This window comes from Xylaria bambusicola, assembly GCF_022495145.1.
Source record: "Xylaria bambusicola strain CBS 139988 unplaced genomic scaffold F5B22scaffold_10, whole genome shotgun sequence".
NCBI lineage: Eukaryota > Fungi > Ascomycota > Sordariomycetes > Xylariales > Xylariaceae > Xylaria > Xylaria bambusicola.
The window spans coordinates 672,710-692,608 of NW_025953563.1; the positions used below are offsets into that span (position 1 = coordinate 672,710).

The window sequence follows — 19,899 nt, forward strand, 5'->3', positions numbered from 1 at the left end:
TATATATAAGGTTTATAGTAAAATAAATTAATGGAATAATAATTATAAGGTTTATTTTTATTTAATATTATTATTATAAAATAGATTATTATTCCTATAACTTAAAAACTATTATTAATTTATTAGTTATAGGGGATATAAGCTATATAATATATATTAACCCTTAAGGTATAATATATAAGGGCCTGGTATATATTAGTTAGGGTAGCGCTAACCCTACTATTAAATTCTTTATTACACTTTAGGGTAATTGTTCTTAATTTAGCCCTTTTTACTATAGTATAAGTAAAGTTCTAAGGTAAATTATTAATTTCTTTTAAATTGGAATATATAGTTAAACGAAAGGGCATTTAAGTTTATAGGGTTATTATATAGCTAGGCTAAGGTATTAATAAGTAATAAATAACTATATTTAATATAGAATTATATATTTATAATATTTTTAAATAGTTCCCTATAAAAGGTTACTTATTTATTAAACTTTAATAAGTTTAATTAAAGGAAAATGTTTATAATAATATATTAAAAGCTTAGGTTAACCTTTACTTTAAATTTAAAAATATAATATATATCCTATATTTTAAGTTCTATTATAATATAGATGAATTTAGTAATAAAAAGGTTAAAGTTTATTAATAGGCCTTAAATAAGTTTTATTATTTTTTAAATAAATTAGCTAACCTTATTAATAATATTATAAGCCTATTAAAAATAAAGGAAAAGGTTTATAAAGTTTTATTAATATTATATTAATAAATTATACTTATTATTTATAATTGTTTTAATATAAAGCTATATAAAGATTTAAGCATTACCCTTTAACTATAAAACTATATAAAGAATTTAATTAAAGTTAATTTAATAATAATTTTTATTAAGCTAAAGCTTTAATTTATAGCTAGCTTTTTAAAAATGGAACTTAGTTTACCGCTTTTTAATATTCCTAATATTACTATTAAAAGGTTTAAGGTTATATATTTATAAGCTATTTCCTCCATTTCCCTTATAAATAGAATTAAACAATTAAAAGGTATAAAGCTACCTATTTTATTTAACTATTATTTTACGTAAGCTTATAAATTTATTACTTAAAAAGTTTAATTAAGCTATAAGGTTAATTACTTTTATATATTAATTAGAAAATTTATTATTTAAGGCCCCTATAATACTTTATAAATAAGTTAAAGCTTTAGGGTTTAATTTAATAGTTAAATAAAGTGGCCGTATATTAATATTATAATACTATTTATTTAGGGCACCTTAAATACTAGCGAACCTATTAAAGAAGTCCTATATAAACATTGGGGGTTACGGTTACTATTATTACTACTGCTGCTATAAGCGTTAAAGCTATAGCAGTAGTAGCAGCTACTATTATAATTATTAAAGCTGCTATAGTTATTAAAGCTATTATAATTATTAAAGCTATAGCAGCTAAAATAGCTACTATTACTTATTATTAACTATAATAACATTCTTAAATATAATAAAGAGTATTAAAGTAATTTTAAAAAATATTAGGTTTATATTAATTATAGTTAATATATTAAAACTATTATTAGGAAGCTTAATATTTATATATTTTAAAAGTATATAAAGGAATGTTTATATTTATACTTAAGTAAAAAACTTTATAATAGATCTATTTAAAAAATAAAAAAACTTTAATAATATAAAAATTAATAGCTTAAATAGTAAACAATATTAATAAATATTAATATAAATAATTAAAACTATTCTTTATTTTATAACTTTAACTTTTAATAATGTAATAATATTCTTTATTTTATAATTTAAATAGTTTAAATAGTTAGCTATTATATCTTATAATTTTAATTTATAACTTTAAAGGTTATCCTATAAGTTATAATATCTTTATTATAAAGTTAAAGTTAAGAAGTTTTAAAATTAATAGTTTTATAAAGTTAATATTAAAATAAAGGCTAAAGTTAAAAAACTTATAAAGTTAAAGTTAAAAGATCTATAAAGTTAAAACTAAAGCTAATATTAAAAGATTTATAAAGTTAATTAAAATAAAGAAACAAATATTATATAAAGGCTATAAACTATTATAAAGTAACCTTAAGTTATATATAAGTTATAAAAGTAATAAAGGAATTTATAAGGAAGGTATAAGTGGTAATAAATGTAAGGTTTAAGTAATAACTTTATTATAGCTTATAGAACTATTTACCTATAAAAATAAAGGGGATACTTATATATATATAGCTACTTTATAATAACATTTATTATAAGGTAACCCTAGGTTATATATAGGTTATAAAGATAATAAGAGAGGTTATAAGGGAGGTATAAGTAATAATGAACGTAGGGTCTAAATAATAACTCTATTATAACCTATAAAACTATCTACTTATAGGATAAAGGGGATATTTATATATATATAGCTGCTTTATAATAATACTCCCCCTTTTAAATCTTATTTATTTTCGAATAGGTATTTATAAATAAAGAAATAAAAAAATAATTAATATATTAAAGGAAATTTTAAATTTCCTTTAATTTAAGCTTAAAACTAAGCTTATATATATATTATAATATAGGTAAATAATTCCTTTTAAATTTATTATAAAATTAACTTAAAGGCATACCCTGTTAAATATTATTTATTAATTAATAATTATTCTTATTTATTTAGCTTTAAAATCCCTATTTAGATTTATAAGCTTTAATCTTATAGCTAATTATAATAAAGATATCCTTTTAAAATTATATATCCTATTTTATTTTATATAATAATTTTATAACTTTATCCAGCTATACCTTTTAATTATTAAAGCTACCCTTTAAATTCTTAAAATTATAATAAACCTAATAACTTTTAATAGATCTGCTAATAATAATTATTATATTAAGCTAAGGTATACTATTTTTTATTAAATTTATAATTTTTTACTTTTCCTTTTTAATTTATAGGTAAAATTTATTTTAATATAATTAATATAACTTTATTAACTTTTAGAATTCCATAGCTATTTCTTTTTAAATATTATTATTTTTATATATATTAATAAGTTTTACTTTCTTTTTATTAATTTATATTCCTATCCTAATAAAATAACTATTATATAAATAATATTAGTAAACCTAATATTTAAAAATAATAATATTTAACTTTATTATTGTTTAATTTTAAAAGTTATTAGCTTTATATAAACGTTTAAATATATTTTCCTTTTTTTTAGTCCATTTATATTTTATCCGTTATACTTTAAAATCTAATCCGTTATTATTTAAAGGGCTAAGTTCCTAAAGTAATTTAAGTTACCTAATTTATAACTTAGGTATAAAATTAACTATAAGCTTATTATTTTTAATATTATATATTAAAATAAGCTTAGATTTTTCTTTAATATTAAATATTAAAATAAGTTTAAATTTTCCCTTAATATTAAGTATAAAATAAATAATAAATGAAAGAATAATAATAAGTTTAAACCTTTATTTATTAAAAAGTATTAACTTCCTTAAAATAATTAATATAAGGATTTTATAATCTTTTTATTAAATGGATTTATTAATCGATTTATATTTTAATAAAATCTTATTAATATTAGCTATAAAAATAATATATAGCTTAAGTTTTAATTTAAGTATAAGTATCCTATTTTATTTAAATCTTTTTAATTTAATAATTATAAATTTATTAACTTTAAATAACAGTATATTTTACTTAATAATATATAATCTTTTATAAATTATTATAAATATAAATATTAATAATATATCTTTATTACCAATATCTTTTATAAAGGGTATATATAACCTATTTTTTTTATAATGTTTAATTAAGTTATTATAATAACTAAAGGCTAATAATGGTTATTAAATTAGTTCCTTATTCCTTTACTTTATAAAGTACTTAATATTACTTTATAGTATTAATTTATTATATATAATACTTTTAAAATGCTATATAAGTTAAGGATTTTATTTAAGTAAGTATAAGGACCTAATTAACCATTTATAGCACTTTCTGTTATTATTAACTTAATCTTATTTTAAAAATAAGTTAAAAGCCTTTTTTAATTATAAATAATAAAATATTAAAAAAAAAGGGAACTTAGTTAAAAGGTTAAAAAGGTAATCCTATAAATAAATCTTTTTTATTTAAAAAGGATTAATTTATTTATTGTTTAATTTAAGAATAACCTTTATATAAATTTATAATAGGAATTCTATATTAAGGTAGATTTAATCCTCTACCTTATAAGTAGGTATATTTTTATAGGTCCTATTAATTAAATTCCTATAATAGTTCTATACCCTCTTTATTATATAGTATAGTTTTTTAATAACCCTTTTTAAATTATTAATAAAAATATTAATAATATTATACTTTACCCTTATTTTAAAATAGTTTAAATTATTCCTATATATAAAAAAAGTTAATAAGCTTAAATTAATTAACTTTATATCTATTTTAAAATTATACTTATAATTTATAAAAAATAAAAATATTTTAATTATATTAAAAATATAATTATTTATTATAAATTTTATTAATAATAATTAATTAGCTTAATTATCCTATCTTTTATTAATAAAGTACTTTAAGAATTATATAATTGTTAAATTAAGCTATTCTATTTAACTATTAATTAAGGGGTGCTATCCATTTATATATATTAAAGTACATTTAAATCTTTTAAATAATACTTCTTAAAATATTACTATAAAAGTATTGCTATAGTTAAATAGGATCTTAAGGGAAATATTATAAAGTAAAAAGATATACTTTAAAAAAGCATTAATTATATTTTTCATATTTATATTTTTATAGGGTATAAAATAATATATCTTTATTAACCTATTAATCATTATTAATATATTATAATACTTTATACTATATTTTTTATAAATTAATAACATTATAATATAATTAATTAAAATCTTTAATTAAAGTTAATATAGTATTAATAAAAGTTTAAGGTACCTTTATAGTTAAAACCTATATTATTTTATATAATAATATTAAATATAAGCTTAAATATATATTTTTATATTTTTATATAAGTTTAACTATTAATAGAACTATTTAATTAAATTAATAGTCTTTTCTTCCTTTAAATACCTATTAATAGAAAGGTAATATAAATAGTATATAAGCTATAACTTTAATTTATTATTTTATAAAATAAATAATTTATTTTATTAATAAATATAGCTTTAATAAATAGAACATTTAAAAAAGAGGATATATAGCTTTTTTTATAAGAATATTAGCTATTTATCCTTATATAATAAAGCAGTTATTATAGTTTAAATATTTTAATATATATTATATATAATATTAATATAATATTTAATTGGGTAATTTATATTAAGGGTAAATAGTTAAAAAGGAATATCCTTTAAAGATATACTTAATAATAGTTTAAAAGTTAAAAGTAGGACTTATAAATAATAGGTAATCTATTTATTTATAATATTTATCTTTAATATTAATATATCTTTAAGCTTCCTATTAAATATATTTAGTTTAATAGTATATATTTCCGATTTATATATAATTTAAAAATTAAATTAATTAAAGAACTTAGCTTATTAAACCTATTTTTAATTTAATAGTTTAATTGTTATAAAGTATTATAAGTTTTTATAATTAATAATAATTTTAATAGGTTAATTAGCCCTTTATAGTTTAAAATATTACTTTTTAAATACTTTTATAATAGTTAATAATTTTTTATTATATATTTTATAATTATACTTTATTAAAAAATATTTATTAAAGAAGAACGCTATTAGGTATAAGATATTGTTTATATATTATAATAATACCCTTTTATTAGCTTAATTAAAGGTATTTATCTTAACCACGGTATATTATAATAGGTTGAAAAATGCTAACGTTAAAGTATTAATAAAGATTATCTTTAATTTAATAAAGTCCTTAACGTATTTAGGACTCCATTTTTAGGTTAAATCTTTATATAATAGCTTAATTAATAGCTTTACAATTATTAAAAAACTTTTAATAAATTAACGGTAAAAGTTTATAAAGTTAAAAAACTTTTAAATATCCTTTATATTTTATAGCTATTTTTAATTTATAATAGCTTTAACCTTTAAAAGGTTTATTTTAATACCTTTTATATTAATTATAAAACTAAAGTAATATATTTTTATAATATAAAACTTATATTTATTAATATTAATATAGAAATTTACTTTAAATAATATAAATAGAACTTTTTATATATAATATATATACTTTTTCTTTATCTTTAAATAAATAAACATATTATTAAAGTAAATAAATATATATTTATTAAAGCTTTTATAAAGTATATTATTTATAAAGTTTTAAAAAGTATTTGGAATATTATATAGTTTAAAAGGTATAATAAATAACTTATAAAAACTAAAATAGGTAATAAATGTTATTTTTTAAACATTCTCCTTTATTATATATATTTAGTTAAATATAATGATTATATTTACCTTAATAAAAAACTTTATATTATATAAAGCATTAAAGGTTTTTTAAATTAATAATAAAAAGTAATAGTTTTTAATAATAATATTATGTAAGCTATAATAATTTATATATATTTATATACCTCTACCTAACTTTTTAATTAATAAGAAAGCAGTAATAATATAGGACTTAAAAGGGTAAATAAACCCTTTATTTAAGTTTTTATTAAAGTATTTCTTTATAATATATAGCTTTTATTAGGAAAATAATTAGTTTTTTATATTAAATAAATCCTTATTAAGATCCAGTTTAATTTTATAATTATAAGGCTTATAGGGTAGTAATTTCTTAACCTTTATTATAAAGAAAACTTTAATAAAGTTATAATATTTCTCCGGTAGTTTATTTTTAATAATAGCTTCTAATATTGGTTTTTAAAGATAGAAGTACTTTTAAATATCTTTATTAAAAATATAATAAATATAATAATAATTATAGTAATTATTAATAAAGCAATAGTATATTATAGATAGTTATAATTTAAAGATATTTAGGTTATTTTTCCTTTATAAAATTAACTTAAAGTTAGCTTTTAATAGGTTTAAAGGCTTTAAGTTAAATTTATTATAATTAAAGTATTTAAATTCCTTTTATATAATATAGATAAGCTTTATATTGTTTTATTATAAAAACTAAGAAAAGGGTGTTAAGTTAAATAGCTTAATATTATTAATTATTTTAAAGTTAAAGCCTTTAAGGTCCTTTTATCCCCATTAAGGCAATTATAATATACGTTAACCGTTAACCATTATTATTGGAGTTAAATCGAGGCAAGTATAGTAATAATAATTAAAAGTAAATATAAATATACTAATAATCCAATTAATATATAGGTTATAAATTTTCAACTATAGAAGTTTTAGGATAATAAGGTTTTTAAAACCTAGCTTAATAATAAAAAGCAAAAGGATTTCCAGGTAAGCCCTTATATATAATGTTACTATAATAAAGTGTATAATAAGGTTTATATTTTAATTATTCGTTAAATATAGAGGTTTAAGTTTAAAAAATAATAACATTTTAAATATATTATTATTAATAAAGTTAACATTAATAAATATTAATATAATATAATTAATATTAATAAAAGTAAATACTTTTATTAATTTTTCCTATTTATTTATAATATTTATAAAAAAAAAGGAATATATATTAAAATCTATTAAGTTTAATTATAAGTATTTTTTAAAATAATTTCCTTTATTTTAAAAGCAATTTTTTTTAAAGCTTATTTATTTTTTTAATTATTATTATTATTTTTATAAGCATCTTTATATATATTCTTATATTTAACCTCCTTATAAATCTTCTTAAAAGTTAGTTTTTTTATATTAATTTCTTCGTTATTCCATTTAAAGGTATATAAATAAGCTATATATAGGGTTTATAATAGAATAAATTAATAAAATAATAGTTATAAAATCTATCCTTATTTAACATTATTATTATAAAATGGATTATTATTCCTATAATTTAAAAACTATTATTAATTTATTAATTAATTAATTATAAAGAATATAAGCTATATAATATATATTAACCTTTAAGGTATAATATATAAGGGCTTAATGTATATTAGTTAAGGTAATATTAACCCTATTATTAAGTCCTTTATTATGCTTTAAGGTAATTATTTTTAATATAGCCCTCTTTACCGTAATATAAGCAAAGTTTTAAAGTAAATCGTTAATCTCTCTCGAACTAAAATATATAATTAAACGAAAGGGCATTTAGGTTTATAGGGTTATTATATAGCTAAGCCAAAATATCGATAGGTAATAAGCGGCTATATCTAATACGGAACTATATATCCGTAATATTTTTAAACAGTTCTTTATAAAAGGTTACCCATTTATTAAACTTTAATAAGCTTAATTAAAGGAAGATATTTATAGCAATATATTAAAAGCTTAAGTTAACTTTTACCTTAAGTTTAAAAATATAATATATATCCTATATTTTAAATTCCGCTATAATATAAATAAATTTAATAATAAAAAGGTTAAAATTTATTAATAAGCTTTAAATAAGTTCTATTATCTTTTAAATAAATTAATTAACCTTATTAATAGTATTATAAATTTATTAAAAATAAAAAAAAAGGTTTATAAAGTTTTATTAATATTATATTAATAAATTATATTTATTATTTATAATTATTTTAATATAAGGCTATATAAAGATTTAAGTATTACCCTTTAATTATAAAACTATATAAAGAATTTAATTAAAGTTAATTTAATAATAATTTTTATTAAATTAAAGCTTTAATTTATAATTAGCTTTTTAAAAATAGAATTTAATTTATTGCTTTTTAATATCCTTAATATTACTATTAAAAGATTTAAGGTTATATATTTATAAATTATTTCCTCCACCTTTCCTATAAGTAAGGCTAAATAATTAAAAGGTATAAAGCTACCTATTCTACTTAACTATTATTTTATATTAACCTATAAGCTTATTGCTTAAAAAGTTTAATTGGGCTATAAGGTTAATTACTTTTATATATTAATTAAAAAATTTATTATTTAGAGCCACTATAATACTTTATAAATAAATTAAAGCTTCGAAGTTTAATTTAATAGTTAAATAAAATAGCTATATATTAATATTATAATACTATTTATTTAAAGCACCTTAAATATTAATAAACTTATTAAAAAAGTCCTATATAGATATTAAGGGTTATAATTACTATTATTATTACTATTGCTATAGGCATTAAGGCTATAGCAGCAATAGTAGCTATTATTATAATTATTAAAGCTATTATAATTATTAAAGCTATTATAGTTATTAAGGCTATAATAGTTAAAATAGCTATTATTACTTATTATTAATTATAATAATATTTTTAAATATAATAAAGGGTATTAAAGTAGTTTTAAAAAATGTTAAATTTATATTAATTATAATTAATATATTAAAGCTATTATTAAAAGGCTTAATATTTATATATTTTAAAAGTGTATAAGGGAGCATTTATATTTATACTTAAATAAAAAACCTTATAATAAATCTATTTAAAAAATAAAAAGATTTTAATAATATAGAAATTAATAGCTTAAATAGTAAATAATATTAATAAATATTAATATAAGTAGTTAAAGCTATTCTTTATTTTATAACCTTAGCTTTTAATAATATAATAACGTTTTTTATTTTACGGTTTAAGCGGTTTAAATAGCTAGCTATTATATTTTATAATTTTAATTTATAACTTTAAAGGCTATCCTATAAGCTATAATATCTTTATTATAAAGTTAAAGTTTAAAAGTTCTAAAACTAATAATCCTATAAAGCTAATACTAAAGCAAAAGCTAAAGCTAAAAAACTTATAAAGCTAGAGTTAGAAGATCTGTAAAGTTAGTTAAAGCAAAGAAACGAATATTATATAAAGGCTATAAACTGTTATAAGGTGACCCTAGGTCACACGTAGGTCACAGAGGTAACAAGGGAGGTCATAAGGGAGGTACAAGTGGTAATGAACGTAGGGTCCAGGTAACAACTCTGTTGTAGCCTACAGAACTATCTACCTATGGGATGAAGGGGATACTTATATACATGTAGCTGCCTTGTAACAGCGTTCACCATGTAAAGCTCTCCTCTACCATATTTATAACCGTTCCTATACTTTGAACTTCTCTTACTGCTTGTCTTACATCATCGGCAAGTGCACCAGGGCCGCATACTGTAACTATCATGGCGCCGACCTGCTGCTCCACCTCTCTCTGTATAATGGTCGATATGCCCGGTCGACCAGGGAACATCTGGACGGTGCTGGAGCCGGAAACGATCTCCTTGGAGTTCTTTGGTCGGGTGACGAAGAGTCGAATATTAAGGATCTCTCGCCGTCTCGGCATACGCAGGATTTCATCCATCCACGGGCGTACCCACTCGAGCGCTTCCGTATCGCGCATGACCCATACCAGGGTAACCCTCCTTGTGGCGATGGTTCCGTCATTGAAGCCTTGTATTAATGGTTTGAGGTACGAAAGTTGATGGGTGATACCTGTCGAGCCGGCGAAGAGCACAGCGTGGCCGTATGAATCGAGGGAATGGTGGCCGGCGTAGGGCCCCTCCATAGCTGCCTTGATTCGCATTGAACGAGTCCCGCTTCTGCTCGCCATGTCGAACAATTGTCGAGTAAAGCCCGTGTGTGCGCCGATGACGAACGAGACGGACGTTGTGCCTCTATGAAGGGCGGCGAGGCTCTGGCCTTTTTCCCTCTCTAGTGTCTCATCTGCGTGATCCGGGTGGTGCTCAATCCATGCGATGGAGAAAGGGTGGTTCTCCCAAGGGTTGACTCCCATGAAGCGCACGTATGCATGAGTGCCTGGGGCGACGTCAAGGTATCGAGGTAGATGCATCGTAACACGGGTACAGTCGCCTGGCATGGCTTCTATTACCGCTTCAGTGAAACCGCGTCGAGACGTCCAATTGTTGTAAGCGAGGCGAAACATGCGAGCCAGTCGTTCGAAGAACCATAAAAGAAATATAGCAATCATATACGGAAGCTGTGGCAAACCGCCGGGGATAGCAGCTGAGGTGCAGTGAATGAGAGTCGTGGCGAAGATGATGAAAGCCAGGATGATGTGAACATTGAGGAATGTCTCATAAAAGGCATGGCGGATTGGAGATAGAGACAAAATGAAGAGGATTACTAGGGCAAGGGTACCGCTGAAACCGGAGGCGATAAACGTCTCATACAGAATCTTCTCGTTGAGACTATGCCATCCTGCTGCGGCGACTTGAACATAGGCCCAAGCAATCGTGTGGACCACAGCTTCTACTACTACTATACGGCCCATCCATCGATGCAGAAGGTTGTATGTATCGAAACTAACTTGCAGAAGAGGTATGAGTAGGTTATTTCGTCCAGCCAGGATGATTAGGGGCACCATGTTGACTACTGCGAGAGTGCCTGATCGACCTCGAATTTCAGCCGCTAAGGCATAGCCATTTGGTTGAGACCAGTCCAGGTAGAACGTGTAGACGATGTTGCTGAGTAGATAAAGGCCGAGGATGATGAAATGAAGACGGGATGGTAAGGTTCCGATACTGACGGCTGAAGAGAGTCGGATTTCTCGATTGTGACGCTTCCGCCAGAGAGGAGCGTAAATCAAATTCTTCTTCAAACTAGGCATCCAGCTCCACTGTGACGACTTCCAGTATCCTTGCTGATCTGCTGGCCTCGACATGGCAGAAACATGCCGTAATTTGTTCCAGCCGATTTCTAGAAGCCTCACAGAGAGGACGATTAATGCGAGTATACCTAGCGACCACCATAGAGCATCTTTCAAGATCATGTTTACGGGCTGATTGACACCTGCTAGACCAGTAGCATAAGGCGCGATCGTGGCGGCCGCATCAGCGACCTCTTCTGTTTGTGTTGTTCCAGGCATGTCTCGTAGGGCTAGTATGGGCGAGGGTGTTAGTGATCCGAGAGCAGCGATCCGGCGCCGCATTAATGACATTGTCTTCTAATCTGAGTACAGTCTTAATGAAATGTTTGACTTCGTGTATAAATATAAGAACGATTCAGTTGCCTTGAGCCGAGTCTAGTTGTTGTGGCCGAGTTTCAGTTGTTTTGATCGAGTTCAGTTGCCTTCGTCGAGGAGAAAAGAGAGAATGAGACGGAATCTATAGGAGCGAGTGACGGTTCGCTAATTGTCCAGAATCCTCCAGACAAAGAAGTCTATTTCTTTTATGAGCGCCCGTTATAAGCGCATTGTTTTGAACTACAACGAGTAGTCAACGAGGTGGAAGGAGAGTCTTTGTGTGGAGCCGATTGAGACTTGTTCTCTGTGAAGTTGGCGTAATCGAATTATATCTTGAGATACTTGTGACTTGGAATCATCGAAGCCTTGTGCCTTGTTTTTCTTAGCCTTTGTTTGTTATCAAGGTGCAATCTGAGATTGGAGGCTTAGCACACCGCCCGATACAAAAACTTCAGAGGCAAGAGAACGTGGGCCTCAACGTGAAAATCGCCCGACGCGCAAGTACCAGTCCCGTTAATGGCTTTCGATGTTGGTAGACAGCGCCTGGTGTTGTGCTTGAGATGACAAGCAGGTGCTGTTGTTGCACAACCGATCCCGGGCAATTGACCACCCAGGAAACAAACGGAGCAAATATCAGGTTAGAGGTGGAAAGGCCAGTGAAGGACAACGGGAAGCGCGCTTAGCGGCCTGCACAAACAAGAGAATGAATAAACAGGCTGTTGGGTAGACAGATTGTTTATCAATTGTTTTATGGGTGCTGTTCTGGGTATACGTCTCGCGCTGACCCAAGGTAGATTGTGATGTTCGGTTGACCATGCAGATGACGATATGTAATATGTTTGTTCCCCAGTAACGGCGGCTCTTGACAGGACCCGGCTGCAGGGAAACGAAAATAAGGATGGGAGATCAGCTCGTCAAGAGCCGAAGGTCACAAAGAGAGGAAGAATACCGGCATACGTATGTAAAGGGATGACAACCACCTCTCAAATAAGTCCCGAGTGAATGGCGCAGGGAAAGGGGGGGTTAGGCATTTATGAGAAAAGAAAGCAGTTGATTCATCAACCAACTACCCACGTACCAACCCCCAGTCCAGCCGCGTGTAGTAGTTAATTAGTGTAAGACCGGCCGGCGACAGCAAGCCTGTACCCACATGAGATGACGGGCGTAATGTAATGTCATGTAAGTGTGTCGACTTCGCGTACAAAATACCCAGGAGCGCCAGATAACGACTTGCGTCTTTGTCCCTGTGGCGTTGACAGATGCCCGTGTCTGCCCATGTCAGACCCGTACCTACATTAGTCTAATTTACTTCACTCGCCCCAGAGACCCGTGCAATACACATTCACGAACGACATGTGTATGTATCTGGGACTGTGGCGGACGATGCCGTTTGCCGTGAGCTCAATTACATGTCTCCTTTCTCGCAGTTAGCCCATCTCACCCTCGGATGGAATGGAGCTACATGCAACCTCTGGATAAGTACCGCCCAACACTAAAACTACTTCCAGGGTGGGGACATACAGCCCAGCTACGCCGAGCTACGCGAACTCTCTTCCTGCCTATCATCTGGCCATCTGTCGCGGTCACCAGAACACGAGAGGAGGGTTGACGGGCCATGGCCAATTGGTAGCTTGAGTGTGGGCAGAGTGTGGGCTTGGGGATGAGTCGCCTTGTCTTTTGATACCGACTCTTGATTGAGGAAAATATCATCGGGCCAGAACAAGTGGCTGTCGCCGCTCGCTAAGCTCGCTAAGGGGAGGCCGGCCGGGGGGGAAGGGGGCCAGGGCCAGGGGTGGTTGGCCCATGCTGGGCCTGGCAGTCTAGGTACCTACCTAGGTACCTACTTAGGTATGTAGCAGGGGCACAAGCCACCAGAATTTGCAGCCAAGCAGCGGCACGCTGGCGGCTCAGAAGTCTATCTCGGCTTACCCCACCCCCCGTCACACCCTTGTCACATCCCTGTCCTACACCCAACCACGACCGCTGACTGGCCACTTGTTTCTCGATCCAACTCAGACGAACAGACAGAAAACAGACTCTGGGCTGGTCTGAGCTGGGAAACGCTGCCTAAGCCTGGCCCTTGCCGGTTTGGGGACTAGAATGTTTCACACGGTCGAGATGATTGCTGGAACGACTTGACTCTGGCAAACGCGCGCGCTCCTGTCGGCTCCCGCTAATGCACCTGTTCAGCAGAAAAGATGCACTGCTTGATTGGACCTCGCTTTTCGGCAAACCACATACTTATACCTACTACGTAGTAAACCCCATACGGCCCCTGCCGAGAGAGGCATCCAGTTCACCTTCTACTTACTATGTAAGCTTAAATGCGCCTACGTACGTATATGCTCTCTCTCATCTCCTGCGACAGCATGTCTCAATACTTAGTTGTGGGAGCATGGAACATGCTTTGATTTAGGATTACATAGTAGTCCCCAGTCAATGTATAAGCTTAACAGACCGGCTCAAACCTTCTTGGCACTTGTCTACACGTACCGAGGAGGACGCTTGCATTCGCCCCAGGCAATTGCTCTTGACTTCGAGTCATATCGCTTATGATATCAGGATGGGAACGTACTTATAGCGGAATCATGAGGCGAAGAAACTCGTGAACAAGATTCAAAAAAAAAAACTCTATTGCTTTACCCTCGTCCTTGTGATACGTACATAATAGGGTCTAATCATATACGGAGACAAAACATTACTATCAACCCCTTCCATCAACGTGTTATGCAATTTACGTTTTAAACTCACTAACAGGAGCAGATAGTTGATTATGTGGTGTTGGAAAACCGACGCCGAATATGCTCTGTTAATTACGACGGGAGGGAGGAAAGTGAACGCAAGGGTGAACGTGGTGGCCCCTATGATTCCTTGGCCTTCATGATAATCAACAAACTCGATCAATGTGACCATTAGGTATACAGGTGGCGTTGCTCTTGTCCAGCGTAGCAGGTGGTTGCATGCAGTCAGTTTTTCCTTCCTTTTGAACATGAGAATAAATATCTCAAGGTTTCTTGAGGTTTGGATGGATAGGAAAAAGACCTGAGAATCCTCAACTCAAACTTAACGGCTGAAATCGGCAGCAATATCAACACTCGCCAGGCAGGAGCCGCCATCATTTAACCCGTGCAACACATAATGTACGAACTATTGAGAGCGGCCATGCTTCCCACGAGTCAACTTTTGGATACCGCAGAGGCAGAGGGTTGCCCGCACGCTTGCGACGCTGGTATCTATGGTGTAAATTATGACCTATGGCGGAGCACCGGTATCAACTGGACGACACACAGGCGCTTCGAGTACGGCCATTGCCATAATAGCATATTGTCGCAAAACACCTTCTTACGAAGCGGTTGGATATGTCACAGCTGCTGCTACAGTGTGGAACGTGGCCATAAAACCTGTTCTTGCAATCATAATCTTTGTTACAAATGACAGCAGTCATAGGAATGAGAAAGGTCGGGTCCCATGAGAGATCTAGACACTCAGATACAGTAAGCATATACGATGAGTATTGCTGTTGGGCCCTAGAACATCAAGAGGCGAACCAAACTTGCAGCATGATGATCTAGATGATGCAAAACACGGCGACGCACCCTGAACGCATGCGAAAGACAAAAAGGGCACCGTAGTACCGAGAACCCATCGCGGAGATCATCCGCTGCGACTCAAGTATAGACTGCGACAATAGAAATGTCACTTAAGTTCTCAAATCATACCAAAACATTTTCGAGTGGCCGTATCTGGGAGAACTACCTCATATGCAGGCACGTATTAAGAGAAAATAGTTTATCTAGAGACCCCGAAAGGAAAAAAAGGAGCGGAAAAGGAAGCGAGACATACGGTTATGATAGGGTGAAAACAGAAGGTGTTATAATATTTGCAGAGAGTGGCAATTTACACACAAAGCTGATAGAAACAGGTCTCGTCTAAGTAAAGTTAAGAGGTTCCATGAGTAAAGCTTTTGTTAAGATACTTGATGCGTCAATGCATGGATGAGACCTCTTGAGACGGGAGCCGCCTGGAATTGCGTTTAGGTGCATATGTGCTTAAGCCATTTAGAGGGGCCCTTGCGTCTGAGCAGGGAGGTGCATGTTGTGCATGTAAGTAGGTACCGGTGCTTGGTGTTACCTTAATTGAACCAGAGGCGCGACTGCGAAGAATGAGGACGACGGACTGAAGCACCCCAGGCCATGCCCTGGACAAAGTGCAGAAGGTAGAGAAGCTAGCTCTCAGGAAAATCTCTTCTCGATTACTCAACTCTGCTGGCTTGAGATATCTCTGCATACTGTTGAGATTCTTCCTCTTTCCTAGTCGGCGAACAATCCACATAACCAATCAGGACGAGATGGGCTTGACTGAGACCTGGTCGCACCGTCGCACTCGTTATTTCCACCACTCTAGTTGAAAACGAATATCTTGTCTGCTGCCGCAAGAGTCCGTCTGACCCTCCGCCAGAGGCGAAGACTTTCTCCATGTCTCGATTCCTCAATCCGGCCAAAATTGGCCTTCTCGCCCTCATCGAATTGTATACAAACAATACAGTGCCAACATCGTCGATCGTGGATGTACTGTCTTTCATAGCATCCCACTTGATAGACAGTGATATTTCTAGCTCAGCTTCAACCTCGACCAACCGGTGGCGGCGAGCTGAGAGTACTGTCAACCTCGTTGTCTCTATCTCGGATTTTGAGAAGGTGTTGACGCCACATACCACTGCCTCGGGTATTCCTGGGCGTACCCTGTGGTATGTGTTCCTAGACAAGCTGTGGAAGATCGATTCTCTCCATGCCTTGCATGAATTCTTCGACAACTGTTCATGTATACTTGCCAAGACCAAGGAGGAACTTCGACGAGATGCAGAAATGGGAGTTCCGCCGGTTGCACCCGAGGTTATCCAGCTGTCTCGTAACTCACCGTTCGGCGCGTTCGTGCGTAGGTCTCAACTCGAATTCACGCGTCTTCGCTTCCATGACGCCATTGAGCTATGGAAAGACTTTGTGAAGTACCGAGACACAACTGCAGCGTATTATAGAAAGAAGACACCAAATTTTCAGTCGTTGAGCTTTGATAACGTCCTTCTTACAAGTGAGAATGAATGGGGCCAAGCTGTGGAAGCAATAACTTCAGTGACTTACGGCGATGCGCTCAGAGACGATTCACACGCGACTATGCCAGTTAGCACGGACGACATCGAGAAGCTCCTCGAATTCCAAATCGACCAGATGCAAAAATACGGGAATAGGGTACCCCTAACAATACGGCACCAATTTCACGATCTCGTTGTAGACAGCTCTATGATACCAAGTCTGTCACACTATCTGAGCTATTTGGAAGCTTGGAGAGCTGGTGATTATTCGACTTCTTTTGATTACCTCCATCGATATTTTGACTATACGATGCAGAACAGAGACAGATCGTTCTATCAGTATGCACTGATGAATCTTGCTGTACTCCAAGCCGATTTCGGGTGCCACAAAGAAGCAATTGCCGCAATGCTGGAAACAGTGTCAACAGCCAGGGAGAACCGCGATATGACCTGTCTCAATTTCGCCCTTAATTGGTTGTTTCACTTTGGGCGGGCGCATCCCGAAGTTACACAGGAACTAGAGTCGAAGAGTCAGCTGGGCACAGGCAAAGAATCCCTTGCATTTCTACGAAGTAGAGCAAAAGAGACGGGAGCATGGTCACTGTGGAGCTCTGCTCTTATGAGCGAAGCGAAGATGTGTCTTTCACATGGTGAGAGTGTCGCTACCGCGCTGGAACATCTTATCCGAAGCTCGCAGATATTGGTCGAGCAAAACATGAAGAGTATGGTCGGGTCCCAGCAATCGATTAACATAGCACTTTGGGACAGACTAGGTATTGCATATTTATCAGCGACCACATGCGAAGTATTTCTCCAATGCCACGCTCGCTACTCGATTTTTGACGATGAGCTCAAGGTGACAAGTCGCCAGGCTTCAATGCTGGCTTTAAAAGGCAAATATGACGAGGCATTGGAGAAGCTTGGGAGCCTAGACGTAGATTCTTTGCGGGCTTGGAAGCCAAGCCAATACTGGCACAAATTTAGAGGCATCATCGAATTGAGGAGAGACCTACATCACAACAATCTCGAAGGTGCCGAGCTGTTACTTTCTCAATTACTACAGTCTAAGACTGAAGATCTGGAGCCTGATCTAGCTTTCGCCATTGACACGCTCCATGTGGACTGCCTTGTTCGCCGAGGAAATGTGGAAGACGCTTTTGAAAAGGTTGAAAAAATGATTGTGGAACTCCGGGACGAGAACAAGGACATCGCTCTTCGACTACGACTTCTTCTCCTCAAGGCAGAGCTACTAGACAAATGCGGCAGACCTCAAAGGGCATTCACTATCGTTGTACGTGCAGCTAATGTTGCCTGGCGAGCGCGCCTCATCCCCTACCTATGGCCCGCTATCGGTGCACTCGCCAACATTCTGTGCTCACTTGGCGAGTTTGAGCCAGCCATCCAGCTGTTACTTGCTGTCCTTCCACGCAGTCTAGAGTGCGAAAATTCAGCTATAACAGCGAAACTATACTCACATCTAGGAGATGCAAATGTGGGCATGGCCGGCAAGATGCCGCCCAAGTCCAACAAGCGCAGGGAACATTTAATGAAAGGGGTGGAGGCGATCGAGAAGGCATTTAACCACTACTCGAGTATCGAAGATATCAACAAACAGTGTGAGATGATGGCCAAGAAGGCTACTATCATGAAGGTCGCGGGGGATTGTGTTCTGGCAAATGATTACGCCGCAGCATACCTAGCCTTACGCAAGGATGCTGATCAACTAAAGATATAGAGTCACGAGGCAAAACCTCGTATCGAATACCTACCCAGCTAGCTAGCTTTGCTATTGTTGAGCAGAGGGTGGTCATAAAACTCATACCCAATTCATAATATGTACGCGGTATCGGCAATGATTCATGCTACTGCCATTAAATGTACAACGTATTCGAGATGCGATTCGATATCAAGTTATTCATCGCTCCAATTAATATGTCGACCTTGCTTATCTTTTAACTGGCCCTCTTTGGCATTAGTAGCAGGGGCCGTGACAATATCCTCCCCCTCCCCCATATCGTTGGTCGCCCATATGCGCTCAATGCAAAGATTAAAAGGCCCAGGTACCCGATCTGTCAGGCCAATGCCGAGCGTGCGCACCTTCTGGCGCATGATCTCGGTTTGCGGCTCAACTACGAAGCCATGGTTCGTGCGCACAAAGTCGTTCCACTTGATGAGCACCGTTTCCCATTCCCCGGGCCGCTTCGCGAACAGCCGGTGCTGGTGCAGATCCGTCGGCACCACGGACTCGGTCTGCACGTTCACTAGATAGCTCCTGCCGTCTGAGCGGACCCGAAGCGCGAGATACGTGTACATGTCGATGTTAAACAGCGACTTGCCGAAGAGTGTCGGCTTGGGGTCGAGAGTGCGCCACGCGGCGTATCCCGACCGTTCGACGTTGGGTTTGTTCGGCGGCAGCTCCGTCGATATCGTGCCGTGGAAACGGGCGTACCCGGGTCCTTCTATGGACTCGTCGTCGCCCGGAGATGCTGGGCGCTCAACCCAGTCGAGCGCTACATTGGAGAAGCCGCCGATGTCTTTGTCGCTTAGCGTTTTGGTCAATTCTATCGAGTCGCGGCTGTGGAAGCTGTGGAGGGAGAGAGGCCCGGAGGGGCCTTTGATACCCTCGAGTTTAAAGGCTGTTATTGCGAGTTAGCATATGCAGCAATGTGTTGAAACCGCAGAGAAGCAAGGAGATGCCCGTACTAATGTTGGCCAGCCGTTTGAATTCATCAATGCTGCGTCCCCAGAAGCCCTTGGATAGATAAGCGCCTGTCGCGCGCATTGTGTCTGTTGAGGTGGAG

The 19,899-nt window shown here is 32.8% G+C and overlaps 4 protein-coding genes across 4 annotated transcripts; 2 read left to right on the forward strand and 2 right to left on the reverse strand.

Moving 5' to 3' along the window:
* Nucleotides 1-9,866: 9,866 nt before the first annotated feature.
* F5B22DRAFT_38710 (ferric reductase like transmembrane component) lies at nt 9,867-12,373 on the reverse strand. The gene has a single exon (XM_047971360.1). The coding sequence runs from the start codon at nt 11,983-11,985 to the stop codon at nt 10,096-10,098; it is 1,890 nt and encodes a 629-aa protein (XP_047833116.1). The 5' UTR covers nt 11,986-12,373; the 3' UTR covers nt 9,867-10,095.
* A 2,562-nt stretch (nt 12,374-14,935) lies between these two features.
* Nucleotides 14,936-15,573, forward strand: F5B22DRAFT_38746 (uncharacterized protein). The gene is made up of 2 exons (XM_047971370.1): nt 14,936-14,974; nt 15,029-15,573. The coding sequence occupies exon 2, from the start codon at nt 15,148-15,150 to the stop codon at nt 15,442-15,444; it is 297 nt and encodes a 98-aa protein (XP_047833117.1). The 5' UTR covers nt 14,936-14,974; nt 15,029-15,147; the 3' UTR covers nt 15,445-15,573.
* A 729-nt stretch (nt 15,574-16,302) lies between these two features.
* F5B22DRAFT_38788 (anaphase-promoting complex subunit 5-domain-containing protein) lies at nt 16,303-18,921 on the forward strand. Its single transcript, XM_047971373.1, has one exon. It carries the CDS (start codon nt 16,485-16,487, stop codon nt 18,831-18,833), a length of 2,349 nt encoding a protein of 782 aa, XP_047833118.1. The 5' UTR covers nt 16,303-16,484; the 3' UTR covers nt 18,834-18,921.
* An 88-nt stretch (nt 18,922-19,009) lies between these two features.
* Nucleotides 19,010-19,880, reverse strand: F5B22DRAFT_634913 (complex I intermediate-associated protein 30; the record flags this gene model as incomplete). The annotated part of the gene is made up of 2 exons (XM_047977061.1): nt 19,010-19,734; nt 19,775-19,880. 2 exons carry the CDS (start codon nt 19,878-19,880, stop codon nt 19,010-19,012), a joined length of 831 nt encoding a protein of 276 aa, XP_047833119.1.
* Nucleotides 19,881-19,899: the final 19 nt, after the last annotated feature.